Genomic DNA, 17270 nt, shown 5'->3' on the forward strand with positions numbered 1-17270 from the left:
TCTTTTATCCATTGTGCTACACACCTCTCAGACACCATGCTGGGGTGGATTGTAGGCAGTTGGAAGAACCACAGAACCTGGGTAAATTGCTAGTGAGTGAAAGAATCAGCTTTTCTTCTTTCCCTTTCTTTTGCTACTCTTGGTACCAAGTGCTCCTGCCTTTTATGTTAGAATGACATAATACTTTTTGTATAAGCCTGTCTTCTCTTCCTTGGAATCCGTATGAAAAATGAGAGATAAAAGACTGAGATTAATTTTCCTTTTAGCATGTCTGGAGAAGTTAATTTTCTCCTTCAGACTGATTGCATTCACTGTGATTGTGAAACATGAGCAAAGGAATTGTCAGGAGTCAGATCTTTTGACTAGTTGTGAATCAAAAGATTCAAAAATCAAAAGATTCAGCATTCTGCAGACAAGGATTCAGCTTCCTGTCAGCCTTCAGCCTACATACTTCAGAGTGCTTCTCATGCTTTTCATGACTTGGCCTCATCAAGCCTCCTTTCCTTTTGCTGATGCATTACTTGTATTAGTGGGGTTTTTTTGCATGTGTAAATGGATAACTCTCTGCAGTTTAGACATAGCACATAGAGAAAGTAGAAGGAATAAGAAGAAATATGTAACTTTCTGAAATTCTGTCAACTTCTACAGGAATTCAGTGGGCACTGGAGGAGGAACCCAAATGAAACCAAACCATACAATATACACAGCCTAAAGGAAATTCAGTAAAAGTGAAAGAACAAAGGATAAAAGGGTCAGCAACTTCCCATGAGTTAATGCCAGTGTTGAAATCTAAGGAATCCTTAAAGGAAACAAATTAGAACTTTTACAGTTCCCTAACTCTGTAAGATATAAAACTCAAGAAAGAATTGTATCAGGAAATTGAAAGAAATAATGGACAAAATAGTGTAAGCCAAAAAGAAACACCTCTGATAAAATGAAACAAAACAAAACATAGCAGTCACTGCTTCTCCTTCCACCCCCAAAAAATAAGTTTACAGGAAGAAACAGTTTAAAAATTCTGTCCAGTAAGAGAATATATGATGATTACAGGATGTGAAATAGATTTTAAGTTATTTATTCATTCAGTTAGGAAAAAGAAAAAGAGAACTAATGTTAACAAGGTCAGAAGCCCTTGATGATTTCTGATCCGTGTATATTAGAATATGTCTGCACATGATACAGCAAAAAAGGATGTGATACTGAGAATCAAGAGACTTATGTAGACATACAACCTCCAACAAGTCACTTAATCTCTCCCCTATAGAAAGAGACAGAAAACTATTTTGTAGTAGAAAAAGCATTAGATTTGGGGTGAGAAAGCTTATATTCCAATCCTGGCCCTGACACTCATAACCTATGTGGATTTGGACAAGTTATTTAATCTCTCTGGGCCTCAGTCATCTCGTCTATAAAATGAGGGGTTTGGGCTAGATTATATTTACAGATGCTGAAAGTAAAGGATATGTCTAAAGTTCCTCCTTGCTGTAAAATGTTATGATTTTATGGGTATGTGTTTGGACTCTGTGACCCGTTGTGCACTCTGTTGGTGATAATGCGCACTTATATGACACTTTTTCTTTCTATACAATGCACCAGTACAAACTGGTGGCTCCTTTTCCCAAAAGGGGCCTTGTAGTTCTTTCTTGCTAGAATTTTCCATCTGGAAGTCCCATGGGTATCTCAAACGCAAACAGATGTAAATTGGAAATGATTATCTCCCTCTCTAAATCTCCCCAGTTTCCCCATTTCTCTTTAGGGGCCCCACCATCCTTCTGGGCTCCCAGCTTCAAAGCTTCATAGTTATTCTTTACTCTTTCCTCTCCTTCTCTCATATCCATTCCATTGCCAAATCTTATCAGTTCTGTATTCACAACTTGTCTGGAATCCATCTCTTTTCTTCCCTAAGCAGTGGTCATCATCATTATAGTTCAGTTCTTCACCATCTAAACCATGGCAACAGTCTCCTCATTTGCTTCCCTGCTTCCACTCTCCCCCCACCCATTCTCCACCTGACTGTCAAATTATCTTCCTAAGGCACGAATGTGACCGAATGACTCCCCTACTCAAATATCTTCAGCAGCTCCCTCCCCATTGCCTCCAGGATAAAAATGCAAGCTCCTCCTATTGGTAAGGATTTAACACTTTTCACAAACTGGCTCCCTCCTAACTTTCCAGACTTGTTTCATATTATTCCTCTATGCCCACTTTGTGGTTCAGCCAGATCAGTTTGTAAATGTAGCATTCTGTCTCCCTCCTGCAGATCTTTGACCACATAGCCCCTTAGTGCCTCCAATGAGTTTCCTACTCACTTCTGCCTTTTTGAATCCCTTGATTCCTTCAAGGCTAGGCTCATGTGCCACCTTTGGTGAAAAAATCCTTTCCTGATCCCCATAGTTATCATTGTTCTCTCCTTCCTCTATTCAGCATGTATTTACTTCTCTATTTACATGGTGTATTCCCCAGCAAAATGTAAACTACTTAAAGGAAGGAACTGGCTTTGTCACTGTCACTTTTGTCTTTGAATTTCTAGTACCTTGCATGTTGTAGGCATTTAATAAATGCTTTTTGAATGAAGTTGAATTGTAAATACATATTTAGAAATCATCTTCAAGGGGAAATAATTGCACTCATAGCAGCTTATGAACTCACAGAGAGAATATAGAGAGGGGGAAAAGTGGCTTAGGACAGATCTTTGGGGGACAGTATGGATATGAAATGGGAGATCTCCAGCAAAGGAGATCAGGAAAGACAATTATACAGTCAGGAGGGGAAACAACAGGATCAGTGACATAGAAGTCAAGGGAGGAAAGAATATTGAAGAAGAAGGAGCGTTAGAAGCTGCAGAGAGGCTAAGTAAGATAAGGACTAAGAAAAGGATGTTGCATGTAGCCATTAAGAGATGATTGGATGCTTTATAGAGGAAGGTTTCTGATGGAAGCCAGATTTCATGGGGTTGAGAAATGATTGGGTAGTGTAGAAATAGAGACAATGAGCCCAGACTTATTATTCTGAGAAGGGGTCCATAGGCTCCACCACACTGTCAGAGGGGTTCATGACAAAAGAAAAGTTAATAACTTCTAAACTAGACAAAATGTAACTGATTTCATGTTTTAATTGTATTTCTAGGATATTTACTTTTAGCTGAGTGTAAAGCCAAGCACAAGCAGCTTCCCAGAGGACTGCTGCTGTGAACAGCTTTCAAGGTTCTGATTACACAATATAGTGAATTTTCTATTTATTTAATAACAAACCAAGACAAAACATTCCCAAAAAACAAAGTACAGAATTCAGAATGTTTTAACTTCACAACTTATCACCAAAGTAGCCATATAGTTTTCACCAAAGTGGTCGCATAGTTTTAAGCAAAAGATAACATTCATTTAGTAAGTCCTTCATTTAGTAAATCCTTAATTCAATCACCCTTAAGGAGGCAAGCCTCCTTAACTGACACAAAGTATAAAGGTCAAAGTCCTCTACCCATTAGGTGCAATTAAGTTACAATATCATCAGTCACTACTAAGTACCCTCTAAAGGGGTAGTGGAAAGTACAAAGGCCATCCACCCCCTAGGTCACAATTAAGTTACAATCTCGTCAATCAGCGTTAAATACCCAAAAAGAGGTCTTTTCATCTTGACTCGGGGCAGGCTTTCAGCTTCCATGGTTCCTCTTCCATGATCCCAGCTCCTGCGCAAATCTAACCAATTGCCACCTGAGTTCAAAGGAAAACAGCTCCTAGTTCCTTGCCCAGCTCACTGTGCAGTTCCTGTTCCATATTGAAGCTCACAGTGTCCATTCCACCTCAAGTCCTTCACAGTTTCTGTTCCTGGGAAGACAAGGCTTAACAAAGCCACAATAACATTAATGCACATTGCCAACACCCTTATCAAAATCACTTACTGCCTGTGAAATAAACATGGACCCAAAACAGACAGACAAAGTGCCAACACCACAGTCATGCTTCCTCCAGCAGTTCTGGCTGGTTCTTAGAAGTCTTTAGCAGCTCCAGCTAGTTCTCAGAAGCTCAGCAGAAGTTTCGGCTGGCTCTCAGAAGAAGCTCTGCCACCATAAGCTCCATTTTCAAAATCACTTTCTCCTCAAAATTCCAGTTGGTTCTGGAAGAAGCTCTGCCACCATAAGTTATGTTCTCAAAATCTCTCTTCTCTTCAGCCTGGGCCTCTCCTTATATATGGTATTAGCTCCTCCCTGTTCCATCCCTTCCTGTCTCATCAGCAGCAGGGGTTCAAACCTTCTGTTTCTTAACAGAAACTTGATGTAATTAACTTGAAACTAAGTGCTAAGTACCTGTTTACTTGCCAAAACAAGGGGATCTTCAAATTCCATTACTATTACATTGAGTCAGAAGATGGCAGGCTAGTGTATGTTAAGTTTGGATTCAATATTTGGTGTTTATGGATAGGAGAACTACACTGTTTAAACCATTACCTTTGAGTACTTTACTTTGTTGCTTACAGAATATGAATTAAGATTAACCACACCTTAAAAAGTAGAGATTGGGAACAGCCTAGAGACACAAAATATTTTGGATTTTAGGACCCATATTACAGAGTAAAAAAAATCCCTTCAGTAAGATTGTCTCTGAGGCAGCTAACATTAAAATTTTGATTGAATTAAGAAGGAAAAGTGCTAGTTATTTTTAAATTCTGTACAAAATCAAAATGTAATTTGACTTTCTTGCCTCTGACTTTAATTCTTTGAAAGGGAAATGAAGAAAATGGTGACTTTTCTTCAACCCCGTGAGAGAAGAACTGGAAAGACACCTTAATGTCTCGCATGATTCAGTGGTTTCTCTGGTGACAAGGGTAAAAAAAAAGACCCTAGAAGTAAGGGTAAAGGAAAAGGAAGAATAATATAGTTGAGGCGTAGTGAAATTGAACAAGTGAAGAAAAAGGCAAAAAGAAGCTGGCAGGGACTAGGAATTGGAAAGATAGTGGGAGAAAACATATTATCTACAGAGTGAAAAGGACTTAGGCTCTCATCTCAACTACTTAATACCTGTGTGCCCTTAGGCAAATCACCTAACCTCTCTGGGCTTCAGTTTCCTCATCTATAAAATAAGTTAGACTATAGGGCTTACAAAGACCTTTCCACAAATAATTCTTTGATTTTGCATATATTGATTAGAATATTAAGCAGAGAGTATGTTGTAGCAAATTATTTGAAAATATATATGTATATGTGTGTGTGTATATGTATTCACATTATATAAGCAGCAGTATAGTATTACTATGATAAATAAAGTCCTTATCATAGAATCTCAGATTTGGAAGATACCATAAATGTAATCTAGTATAATCCCACCTAAACCATGAATCCTTTCTATGACATTCTTAACAAGTGGTTTATCCACTCTCTCTAGTGTCATAGAACACTATGGAGGGTTTTAATTGTTAAAAGTTTTTTCTTGTAGTAATTCAAAATCTACCTCTCCATAAATTCCTATTGATCAAACAATCAACCAGCTTTTATTAAGTACACCGTGTACTGTCACTGTGATAGATGTGTGTGTGTGTATGTATGTGTAATAGATCTTTCCTTCTGGGACCATGTAGCATGTTAGCACTTTCCCTTTAAAAATATTTTCAGATATACATACTGAATAGTTTTCTATAGACTGGAGCTGAAATCGTATGGAACAAAGAGAACTCAATGAATAAATGTCACATTTCAAGCATACCAAATTCAATTTGTCATAAGGTTATGCCTCTATCAAAACACTTGACCTACAACTGCATTGATTGAGAGAAAATGTTAACTGCCACTAGTTTTCTGAAAATTAATGAGCACTCTATAACACATTTTAAAATAACAGTAATATTTTTCTAGATTTTAAAGCTATTATAGATATTTGTTATGCTTTATATGTTCAGAAAGTTCAGATGGTTTGGTCTGAAGAAAACTGTTTGAATTATAGAACTAGCAGAGCCCTCCAGAGCACTTCTGGCCCAGCCCTTTGCTGTACTCAGGACTACACCAGCACCATCCAAGAGCAGGTGTTGATCATACTGACTCTAAAATTCTTCAGGCCAGAAGTTTTCACATCATTCCTTGGTAATTTATCTAAATCCTGTGCTCCTAGCAAACCTCTAAGATTACAAATTATAGAGCAACAGCTAATCTACATTAGAAGAAGTAGCCATCTCCCTAGGAGTTCTAAACATCCATGAAATCACAGGTCTAGAACCCCTTCCCCAAATATAGCAAAACAAAAAAGGAAGTATTAAAGCTCAGAATAAGCTTGTGCTAAGGATAGCCCTAAAACAACAAAAGTATTATTCAGTTTTTAAAGAATGTTGGGAACAAGGAATGGATCAAGGAAGAAATAGAATCTCTCCTCAACATGGACGGGATAATGACTGTGACAGGGTAGAACTACTCAAATTATATTTTCTTTTCCAAGGAAAATATTTGAACCAAGAAGGATTAGACAAACATGGTTAACAAGGAGCTGAAAGCAAAAATAAATGAAAAGAGCATATAGCTGCCATCAGTGAGTTCCAGTCACCAGATGCAAATGATCTAATTGCAGTGCAGTGTGCTGGAAGAATGGGTAGCTATAATTGAAGAGATCCTGTCAGTAATCTTTAAAGGACTGTGAAGAATGACAGACTCTAGAAGGGTGTTACCCTGGTTTTCAGAAAAGGGTGTAATCCATAAGCCAGTGAGCTTGACTTTAGAAATTCCCAGCAAAAATTCTAGAGCATATTATTAAAGGAATGTCTTATGAGCATTTAGCAAGTAAATCAGTGATCACTAAAATCTAGCATGGCTTCATCAAGAATAGGTCCATGCATACCAACACATTTGGAGCTATAAACAGACCCAGCCATTCTGGAAAGCAATTTGTGATTTTGTTTAAAAAAGAAAAGTGACTAAAATGTCTACACCCCTTGACCCAGAGATCCCACTGGATGCTGTTGAAGACACAGAGCCAAAAAAGAAATCAGTCTCTTCCCTCAAAGAGCTTACATTCCACTTTGATGAGTGTCCAGAGCAAGGGGAGAGGGAATATCCTTTCACTGAAGATTAGATATTGAGTGTTCAATTGAGAATTCAATTCTGGGGCACAATTTTGGGAATGATATTATCAAGTTAAAATGCATCTAGAAAAGAGTGACCAAGATACTGAATAGACTGAAGGTCTCATTTCTCTTATGAGATTGCTTGAAGGAGGTCAGTATGTTTATTCCGGAAAACAGGGATACTTGGAGGGGGACCAGTGAAGGGAGGGAAGTATTTATATGCAGGTATTTGAGGAGATACTATGGAAAAGACCAATTACACCTGTTTTGCTTGGGCCCTGAGAGCAGAATCTGGTAACAATAAGCAGAAGTTACAAGGAGGTAGAATCCAGCTTGATAGAAAAAAAAAATGTCTTTTTTGACGAACCAGACGACCTCTGAAGTCCCTTCCATCCCTGAGATTTTATCTCATGAAGAAGTAGTGGAATGACAACAGTGTCTTTTTTAACTGGTAACATTCTGTTGGAGAGGAGAGTTGGTTAATAAGAACTTATCAAGGATGGTTGTTGTTCAGTCGTGTCCAAGTCTTTGTGACCCCATTTTGGGATTTTCTTGGCAGATATACTAGAGTGGTTTGCCATTTTCATCTCCAGCTCATTTTATGGATGAGGAAACTGAGGCAAGCAGGGTTAAGTGAATTGCCCAGGGTCACACAACTACTAAGTGTCTGAGGCCAATTTTGAACTCAAAATGAGTCTTCCTGACTCCAAGCCCAGCATTCTACCCACTGCACCACCTAGCTGCCTTTCTTAAGTTAGGGCTTTATAATAGTTGAATAGACTGCCTAGAAGGAGGAGAGATTGGATTCATCCTCACTGAGAGTCTTCAAGTTGAGACTGTGTGACCTCACACCTTGAGTGTGTTGTAGAGGGGATTCTTGTTCAAGTACAGGAAGAACCAGACGACCGCTGAAGTCCCTTCCATCTCTGAGATTTTATCTCATGAGGAAGTAGTGGAATGACAAGTGTCTTTTTTAACTGGTAACATTCTATTGCAGAGGAGAGTTGGCTAATAAGAACTAATTGATATTTACTGGCCTCTCTCCCAGGAGAGACCAGCCCTTTGATTTTAAATAACCACTATGGTGACTTTAGTTAGAAATAATATACCTAAGATGGGAAAAGAAGGTTCAGTTCATCAAGCCTCCATAACATAATGGAATTCTCTTTTTAGACCAACTCTCTTTGCTCTAAATCTATGCTCACACAGCAACCTTCCAATTCTATAGTTGTTGTCTCCCCACTGGTAGTGTTAGTCACCCAGAGGGAGTACTCTGTTTACACAACTCATTCCAGTTCTTGTGCCAGATGCATTTTGCACTGTCAATTAACAAATTGTATATGTCAGAGTCCTGTGAAATTTATCAGTGTGAACCAGTTTCCTAGAACCCATTTATCACTAGATGAATTGATAAGAACAGATTTCTGAGCCTTCAAGACCAGACCATAGAATGGAGGTGACATCATCCAGGTGTAGAAAGCTCAAGAGCCTCAGACTGAAACAGCCTGTTGGTCTCTCTTAAGCTGTAGCCCTCATTTAACCCAAGCAAAAAAAATGTTAGAGAATATTATAGCATGCATTTTTTAAAATTTATACCTAATTTAATCATATTAAAAATAATAGGAATACTAATGTATTTAAATAGTGCCTCAATTAACCCTAGCCCAAACTACTTCACAGACATGCAGTCTACCCAGATTCCTAGTTAGATGTTCTGGGAACAGATACACTATTGTCTTTCTTATTTTATAGATGGAAAAGCTGAGGCAGTGAATGATGAAGGCATTTGTTCTAGGTCTTCCACAGAGTAGGTAACAGAATTAAATGGCACCCATCGCTCCTAATTCCCAACATAGCTTTGTATGAACTACACCTGAATGGTAAAGTTATAAATTCACCTGTCAGCATGATACTTTGCATCTTTGTGGATCTTTATAGATTTTAAGTATGCTGTTATTACTGTTATTTTTATGTTGTATTCTTCCAGCACCTCTCATTTAAAAGTTCAGTCATTAATTAGTTTAATCTATGCAAACTCTTGGTGAAAGCTAACCTCTTATATAGACTAGGAAATCAAGATATAGTTGTTTCTTGGTGGACAGGGTTTTCATTTAACCAAAACCTATGTGAAGGAACATGTAGACAATCCTGGAGCTTCTACACAGGCATAGCACCAACGGGATATTCACAGTACCAACAGTGACTTATGAATATGGAAGCATATTTCTAAATCACAAAATATAACACTCTCCATATAGAAGGCAGAAGCAGAATATTTATTCAGACAACAGAAAGCCAAATCCCAACACCAGAAAACCAAATTCATCATAGCAACAAAGAAATCTATACACAACAACACCCCAGAGAGCAACACCATCCCAAAGCCTTCCCACAAACACTCACAATGCTTACTATCTGCTTGCCTGTGTCCTGCTCTGACTCCCAGCTTCCTCTCAGCTCTGCTCCACCCTTTCTGCTCCACGAATTCAGCAAACTCCTCCCACCATAGACTACATGTGATTACATTCAGCCTATTAAGGGACAGGGAAGATCTTCCTTAGGCCTATTAAGGGACTGGGAAGATCTTCAAATTACCATTACCATTACAATAGGTTGTCAAGCAAATTTTTTTTTTATGAAATATGTCACATGGAATAAGTGAACCTGCTGAATACCACGTCCTTTCCAAGGCACATCATTATTTTTAATAATTTTAAAATTGCAAATAGGTTTGGGGAGATCAGATCATTTTGTATAGTGAGGCTGTAATACTTTCAACATGATGAAATTTAACTGGGATAAATGCAAAGTCCTATATTTTGGCTTTAAGACAAGTCAATTGCATAAGATGAAGATAATAGAGAAGAACATGAAGGAGACATAGAATATTAGTAATTTATACTTTAAAAAATCTTGAAAAATTAAAAAAAGAAAGCAAAAAATTCAAAAGAGGACTCTGGATAACTTTTTTTACTACCTTGTTAAAGATCAGGTTTTTTTTTTAATACAGTTCTTTTTTGTTCTTTGCATATTGAAATATTTATGTTTGTTAATGATTAAATTTATAATTTCACATTTTTAAAAATTATTTTAAAGACCCAAGAAATTCACTTGACTACAATTCAATAATATGATGTGGTTGCTTGGAAAACTAATACAGTCTTGGGTGACATCAAAAGATGTAAGATGTTCAGATCAAGAAAGACAGTCCTAGGGGCAGCCAGGTACCACAGTGAGTAAGAGCACTGGCCCCAGTGTCGGGATGACCTGGGATCGAATCCGGGCTCAGACATGTAGCACCCACCCAGAAACACCCGGCCGTGTAACCTTGAGCAAGTTAACCCCAATTGCTTAAAAAAAAAAAAGTCAGTCCTACTGCATTCTGTGGTCATCAGACTTCCTCAGATGAGGAAAAGGACTTTCAGATGGGGGCTCGTGATTAACCATGTGACTAATGATTTCCCCAAGGTCACATAAGCATTACTTGACAGAACTAGGATTTGAACCCAGAGTGTCTGATTGTAATTTCCAAGTTTTTTCTATCATACCTTGTCAGTTCTGGGAACCAGGTTTTAATAGAGACATTGACAGACTAAACTGTAGCCAGAGGAGTAAAACCAGTATGGTGAGGAAGGTATATCAGACGAGGTTGAAAAAAACTTGGCACGTTTTGCCTGAAGAAAAGAAGACACATTTGAACATCACTATCTACAAATATTCAAAGGACTGTCATGCAGAAGAGAAATTAGATTTTCTCTGTTATTTCAAAAGTCACACCTGGAACCAACGGGAAGAAGTTACAGGGAGGCAGATGCCAGCCTAGTAGAAGAGAAAGCTACCAGAGTTGTCCAACAGTAGAAGAGGCTGGGAAGCAGCTATTTATGGTTTTTGGGTGGCAGAGAAAGGGGAAATCCCAGAGTGAGCACTGAGAAGTTCAGAAAAAGAGGCTCATTAAATGAATATTTGATACAATTCAGTCAGAGGGAGATCTTAGAGCCAGAATGACTAACTCTGACAGCCCTAATACATTCTTGGTTGATTGTTTCTAGGAATGTACTACTGTTTACAGTTGTAAAAAGCCTCACGGATTTCAGCTTTCTAGCAAGAAGTAAAATGATTTTTTAAAAATTGTTTAAGAATGCAGAGAAATCATGACTGAATGATAATGTTCATTTTATTTTATTTTTCTATGAAGCAGTGCAAATCTTGAAGAGATGTACATACTTTACATCAAAGTCAACATTAGCAAATTATAAAATGAAGAGAGGGGACAGAAGTTTTGATAGGGAGAGGGTTGAAAGATTCCAAAATGCACACAGAGACACTTATATTATTAAATCAGCCTACCTTAAAAAACAGTATATACTCTTAGAGAGAGGAAACTGAAGGTTCACAAACAAACAAAAAACCTTTGATAGTCAAGCAGAGTTACAGGGGGAAGTTTAGTACCATAGTTAAAATTCTCATTTGCATCCCTGGCAATCACAGCGGGTTTTCCCAACATTAACATATGATTTGGTCATAATCTAACAATGACATTTTGATGAAATAGCATTCACCAGGGCAAAAGTTTATGGAGCAAGCCTGTGTACCATTTAGAAATGGAGGTTTATTCAATTTCATGCCTCTCCATAAGAGGCCTAATTTGCATGCCTAGCTTTTGTACAAAAATATACATGTTGTTATTTATGCAACTTGGTAGTGTCAGATTAATTTCCTAGTTTTAAATAGAAAAGATATATGTGGGTTTTAATGATGTCTGTTGTTTTTATATCATAGTCACTTCTAACAGTATATTGTACCCCTTTCTTCTTCCCCCAAATTGAACACAATCTTGTAAAGAAAGAAAAACAGTTCACCAAAAGCATTAGATACAGTGACTTCATCTGCCAATGTGTGTGTGTGATACACACACACACACACGGATGTATATGTATATACATACATATACACACAACATATATACATACACATCCCTTTATATCTAATCCAGGCTGCTCCATCATTTTTTGTCAAAGAAACAGATTTAAGAAGAAGAGAGCCTTATCTCTATAGAGGCCTCCTAAACAGAGAATATTTGGGAGTGGCTTTATGACTACAAGTCACCTCCATTCTAATTATAAAATTATAACTTATGAGATTACTAGGTTTTCAATTTTGTATGTCTGAGACTTGTTATTGTTTTTTGTGTATATGTGTGTGTGTGCATAGCTATAGATACATTTCTCCCTTAGTAGTCCCCCACCTTTCTCCCAGGAGAAGGAAAGTATGTTCCACTAACTTTTGTTCAAAGCAACAGATTTTCAAATGTTGGGTTCCCTTTAGTGATCTTTTCATTTACATCATTGGGTCGATGTGGGCATTTTTCTTTTTGTTTTGTTCATTCATTCTGCATCAATTCATACAGCTCTCTCCTCAATTTCTTATATTTGTCTTTACTTGCTCCACAATACTATTTCATTGCATTCGTGGAGCATTGTTTTGGGGTTTTCTTTAAGTTATTAATCAATAAGCACGTACTTTGTTTCCACAAAATGTGCTGATATGAAGATTTTTATATAAATTAGACTTCTCTGTTTTTTTTTACCTCATGCCCCAGTAGCGTGATTACTCTCATTACATATTAATATCATTTAATTAGAGAGTTATTTAGAAAATAAAAATTTATGAGCGTCTCAACCTCTACACTTAGACATTTTCTTCTTTTGACTCTCATAAAAATTAAATCCAATTTTTGGCAGTCACAGAAAAGTGGATGATTCAGGAAGGAAGAATTAGTTTAACTTTATGGGGCATGAAGATTTTCACTTAAATTGAAGCAAGCTAAATTTATCTATATTTGGTCATCATTAAAATTATCAATCAAATATACATATGTACATTCACATAGAGATTTGTATATGTATGTATTTATATATTTTAGAGGTATTTTCCCCTCCCTTTTCCCTGTTTAGGTATTTAAGAACATACATTTAAAGGAAATTGTTCCTGCTGGACAGTACTCCTTTTAGAGTATACATCTACTGTTCCATCATTTTTCCTCAAAAAAAAAAAAAAACAACCAAACATTTAAATGGAAGAGAATCTTATTTGTATAGAGGCCTCCTAAACAGAGAATATTTGGGAGTGTCCAAATGATTACGAGTTGCTAGTTCTGATTTCGATTTTGTATGTCTGGGAGTTAAATTGTTTTTTAAATAGTAACTAAAACCTAAATTCATAGATAAGGTAATATCTGTATTTGAAATATATTTTAACATCATTTCAAATCATTAGCATATTTAAATGACAAAACCCTGAATTTTATTCCTCCTATGTTCATCTCTTTCATTTCATAGACCATAAAAAATCTACTTGTCAAAAGCCATTCCTCAATAGATAAGGGGAAGTCAAAGGGTAAGAGCAAATAATTCTTAAAGAAGAATTGAAAGCTATTAACCATATGAGAGAATACTCCAAATCATTCATAAGAGGCATGAAAATCAAAACAACTCTGGGGCTACACTTCATATACTGAAAATTAGCAATAATAAAAAATAATGGGAATAACCAATGCTAGAAGAATGGTAGAAAGACTAATTATTTGTGGAGCTATGAATTGGTCTACCCATTTTGAAAAGCAATTTGAAATCATGCCAAGAGAGTGACTAACATTTCTTTAGGCATATATCCCAAGTAGAACAATATGAAAAATAAAGGCCCCATAGATTCCAAAATATTTATAGAAGCACCTTTTATAGTAGCAGAGAACTGGAAACAAGGCAGATGTCCATGGCCAAATGAACTGTGGTACATGAATATAATGGACTGTTATTATGCATTACAAAACATCAAATTTGATGAATACAGAGAAGCATGGGAAGACTTAGATCAACTCATAAGTAAGCAGAACCTGGAAAAACAACGCACATAAAGATTGCAACCGTCAAAATGGAGAGAACAACAACAAATCAATCAAAACTGAATGCTGCAAAATTATGACCAATCATTCCCCAAAGAGGAAATATGTAAAACACTTCCCTTGCGTTTTGGCAGAAGTTAGGTACTATGGATTTGGAACCCTGCCTAAAATTTCAGAATTTTTCAATGCAATGTTCAGTTTACTTGAAAACATTTTATGTTTTTCTCTTACTCTTTGTTACAAAGGATGCCTCTGGGGTAGGAGAGTCAGGGAATGGAAGAGGGATACATTGAAAAATGTAGGTGATGTAAAAACAAATTATTTTCAATTTAATTACCAATTAAATTTTATTTTTTAAAAATCTCCTGGTCAATTACTTTCAATAGGCCAACAGATAGAAGATAAATAATGCTGAGTATCCAGAAGCAAGTGAATAAGAAACTCTCTACCCTCAAGGAGCTTATATTCTAATGGGTGGAGACAACTTGAGAATGGAATCATGAAAAAAAGGTAGAAGAGAAAGAACATCAAAGCAGTTTTTGAGGAGGTAGAGAAGACCACATACTGAGCTGAGCTTGATCTCTAATGCTTCTAAATATTACATGTTGAATAGGCTTAAGAATCAATAGCATGGCTATTCTATGTAGATATTGTACATATGTAGCAATGTATAGCTGATCTGGATTGTTCTGCCTGTTAGTTCTTTTAGGATACCTATTATAAACAAAAAACAAAAGTGCAGCTATTACTGTTTGTGTATGGCACTGTCTGTTATTCATCCCTCATGAATCAGTATTGTCATCATACGTATGGACTAGATGTAATCTGTGTGCCTTCCAGCAAATCATGTCACCTCTCTAAGTCTCAGTTTCCTCATCTGTAAAATTATAGGCCTGGGCTAGATGAGCTCTAAACTACCTTCTAAATCTAAATCTGTGAACCTATGCGCTTTTAAAAAGTAGCTTCCTCCAGAATTGTCATTGTTTCAAAGTGTATGTCTGTTTGGTAGAATATCTGTGAGCCCCTTCCAGTTTCCAATGGGGAAAGAATATAAGTCACACTCAGTTTAACAGTACTGGCATAGGCACTAATAATAAAATTGACTAACTATATAAATTGGAGCTATGGGGTTCTGATAATGCAGGAAACACACATAAGTAAACAAAACTCATATCCAAAAATACTTTGTGGTTTAGAAACCTCATTGCAGTAGGACAAATAGGGAAAGAAATTTCCACTTACTGTGGCCTTGATTAGGTAAGAAGGCACAACTCGTGAATTTTAACAAAGAGCAAAACCTACTTAGCATCCAGGAAACCTAAGTAACCCAGCAGTTGTTCAGCAACTCAGTGATTTTGAATGGTCCCTTGAATTTCTATTTTAAAAGCCAGTCATTCTGACTATACACATTTTCAGTAGACTGGCACCCACTTTAAATGGGTGTAAGCTCAGACCTATTCTGTACTGTCTGTGTCATTAAAAGTACACCCAGAGAAAGAGAAGATTGAGAATAAAAAGTGAATTTATTTTTCCTTAGGGGAGAGCAACCACTTCCATTTGTTCTTAGTCGTGAGTGGATATTTTGTATGACCTGCCTTCTTTCTGCCTCTAATTACCCATGCCAGGCAATAGGAAGAGAAGAGGCAGGGCTAAAGTCTGACACACAGTGCTAATAGACATGAGGTGTGTGCTGTCTGATCTAGCCTTGGGGATCCCTAGGAAAGCACAAGAATAGGAATTGTGTACAGTCAGCCAGGCAGAATTGTACAGAAGAGTTCTACATGCGTAGGTAGGGGAGGAGTGGGAATAATGAGACAGACAAAATATGGAAAGAAGAAGGGAAGAATTGGCACAAACGGCAAACTGCACATAGTAAATGCCCCCTTTTCCTGAGGCAATTGACCCATTGACCCCAAAAATTAGAAATGGGGAGGAACCCCACCCCTCCTGAGGACAGTAAAATTTTAGTCACCAGCTCCTTAGAACATAGAAGCTGTCATCACTTCTGGAATTAACACTTGTTTCCTGGATTCCTGACCCGAATGCCAGATGCTTTTCAAAGCAGCTCCCTTCCTTATAAAGCTAATTTAGGAAGTAGGAAGAATTGTGTAGTATTTGCTGGTGTGCTCCAGCCTTTACATATGCAGACGATAAGATTGTTTACAGGAAATTATTATGCTGTTCAGGTCTTCTCACATCTCGTTTTGCAAGACTTCTTATTTATTATTGGTTAGATAAGAAATTTAGTAAGCACAGAAGTTTGTTCTGATCATGCCCACAAATCATGAAATGTGTGTATATATTTTGAAACGACAAAGATATTAGAACTTCTACAGCAAACATTGTTCAGATGAGGCTGCTTGGGGAAATCATAATAACAATTTTAAAAAGAGAAAGTTAGACATGCATACTGAAGAGGCATTTCTTAAGTACCAGACCTCCTTGCAACAGAGAATCTAAGAAGTTACAAATAAGGACCCTTACATCATGGGCTGCTGGGACTTTCCACTTGTTCAAATTTCCAACGTTTTTGAAAACTGTTTTCAACCTAATGATTTTCATGCATCTCCTCCCCTGTGCTATTAGCTGTTGGAAAGGAGGGGCTACTTAGTAATTCTACACCTGTCTAGCCCACGCCTATCAACTTGCTAAACTTACCAAACAAGTGTTTGGTAAAGCATGAGAACGTCAGAGCTTGGGATGGCTGCGGCTGCTATTGGCTTCTCAGACTCAGGCTGCTGAGGACTTACCCATGTACAATGGCAGTTGATGACAGTAATTTATATTCCAGGACGAAGAACAAACTAAACGCATCTCAGAATGATCATAAATCTTCAAGACGGAGTAGCCTGCCGCCAGAGTTGCTCATAGGAAATGACATTCGAGGAAGACTTCAAAGAAACATTAAGAATTTGGACCCTGTTCACCTGAGGCGTCCTAAGAAAAGGCCTTCTATATTTCCAGGTAAAGTAAATTCTGTTTTTCTTATCAAGTGCCTGCTAGTTTTAAAAAAAAAAACAACCTTTTTTTTCATTGGTTGTGCTTTCAATTCAAAATTTGCTCCAGGCATAACTGAGCTTTGTAGTTGAAAAGCAAAACAGACATGTTTAAATTAAAAAAATCTAAACAAATCTGCATTTGAGAGAATATGATCTTATTGTTGGGGATTTTTTCCCCATACATTTTCTTTTATATGCAAAAAAATAGGTGAAGAATCTGTGATTTGGTCTGTGGTTCTAATATTTAAGAAATAAGCGCACTTAAACACAGAACTTAATGTACTTCAGGTACATTTCCAAATAGCCAGGCATCAGTCACCCGACTGTTT

General features: G+C 37.1%; 1 protein-coding gene and 1 long non-coding RNA gene across 7 annotated transcripts in view; one reads left to right on the top strand and one right to left on the bottom strand.

Annotated features, from left to right (window-relative positions):
* The window catches only part of FRY (FRY microtubule binding protein), a 586038-nt gene that overhangs the window by 109594 nt on the left and 459174 nt on the right, over positions 1-17270 (top strand). For 2 of the 6 annotated variants that reach the window (XM_069080517.1, XM_069080511.1), the window contains exon 2: positions 16734-16906. Coding sequence is in view for 5 of the 6 variants with exons in the window: in XM_069080511.1 (XP_068936612.1) it covers positions 16734-16906 (173 nt within the window). In the remaining variant the exon portion in view is untranslated. Of the gene's footprint in view, positions 1-15860; positions 16907-17270 lie in introns of those variants that run through there. The other 4 variants (XM_069080515.1, XM_069080510.1, XM_069080509.1 and 1 more) reach the window with 4 other exon arrangements.
* Positions 3094-9542, bottom strand: LOC138155328 (uncharacterized). Its single transcript, XR_011166801.1, has 2 exons — positions 9445-9542; positions 3094-3838 (listed from the first exon to the last, which is right to left on the bottom strand). It is a non-coding gene; the product is annotated as an uncharacterized lncRNA (long non-coding RNA).

This window comes from Petaurus breviceps, unplaced genomic scaffold (assembly GCF_028583685.1).
Source record: "Petaurus breviceps papuanus isolate PSGF00001 unplaced genomic scaffold, PetGlider_PUasm1.0 91133, whole genome shotgun sequence".
Taxonomy (NCBI): Eukaryota; Metazoa; Chordata; class Mammalia; order Diprotodontia; family Petauridae; genus Petaurus; species Petaurus breviceps.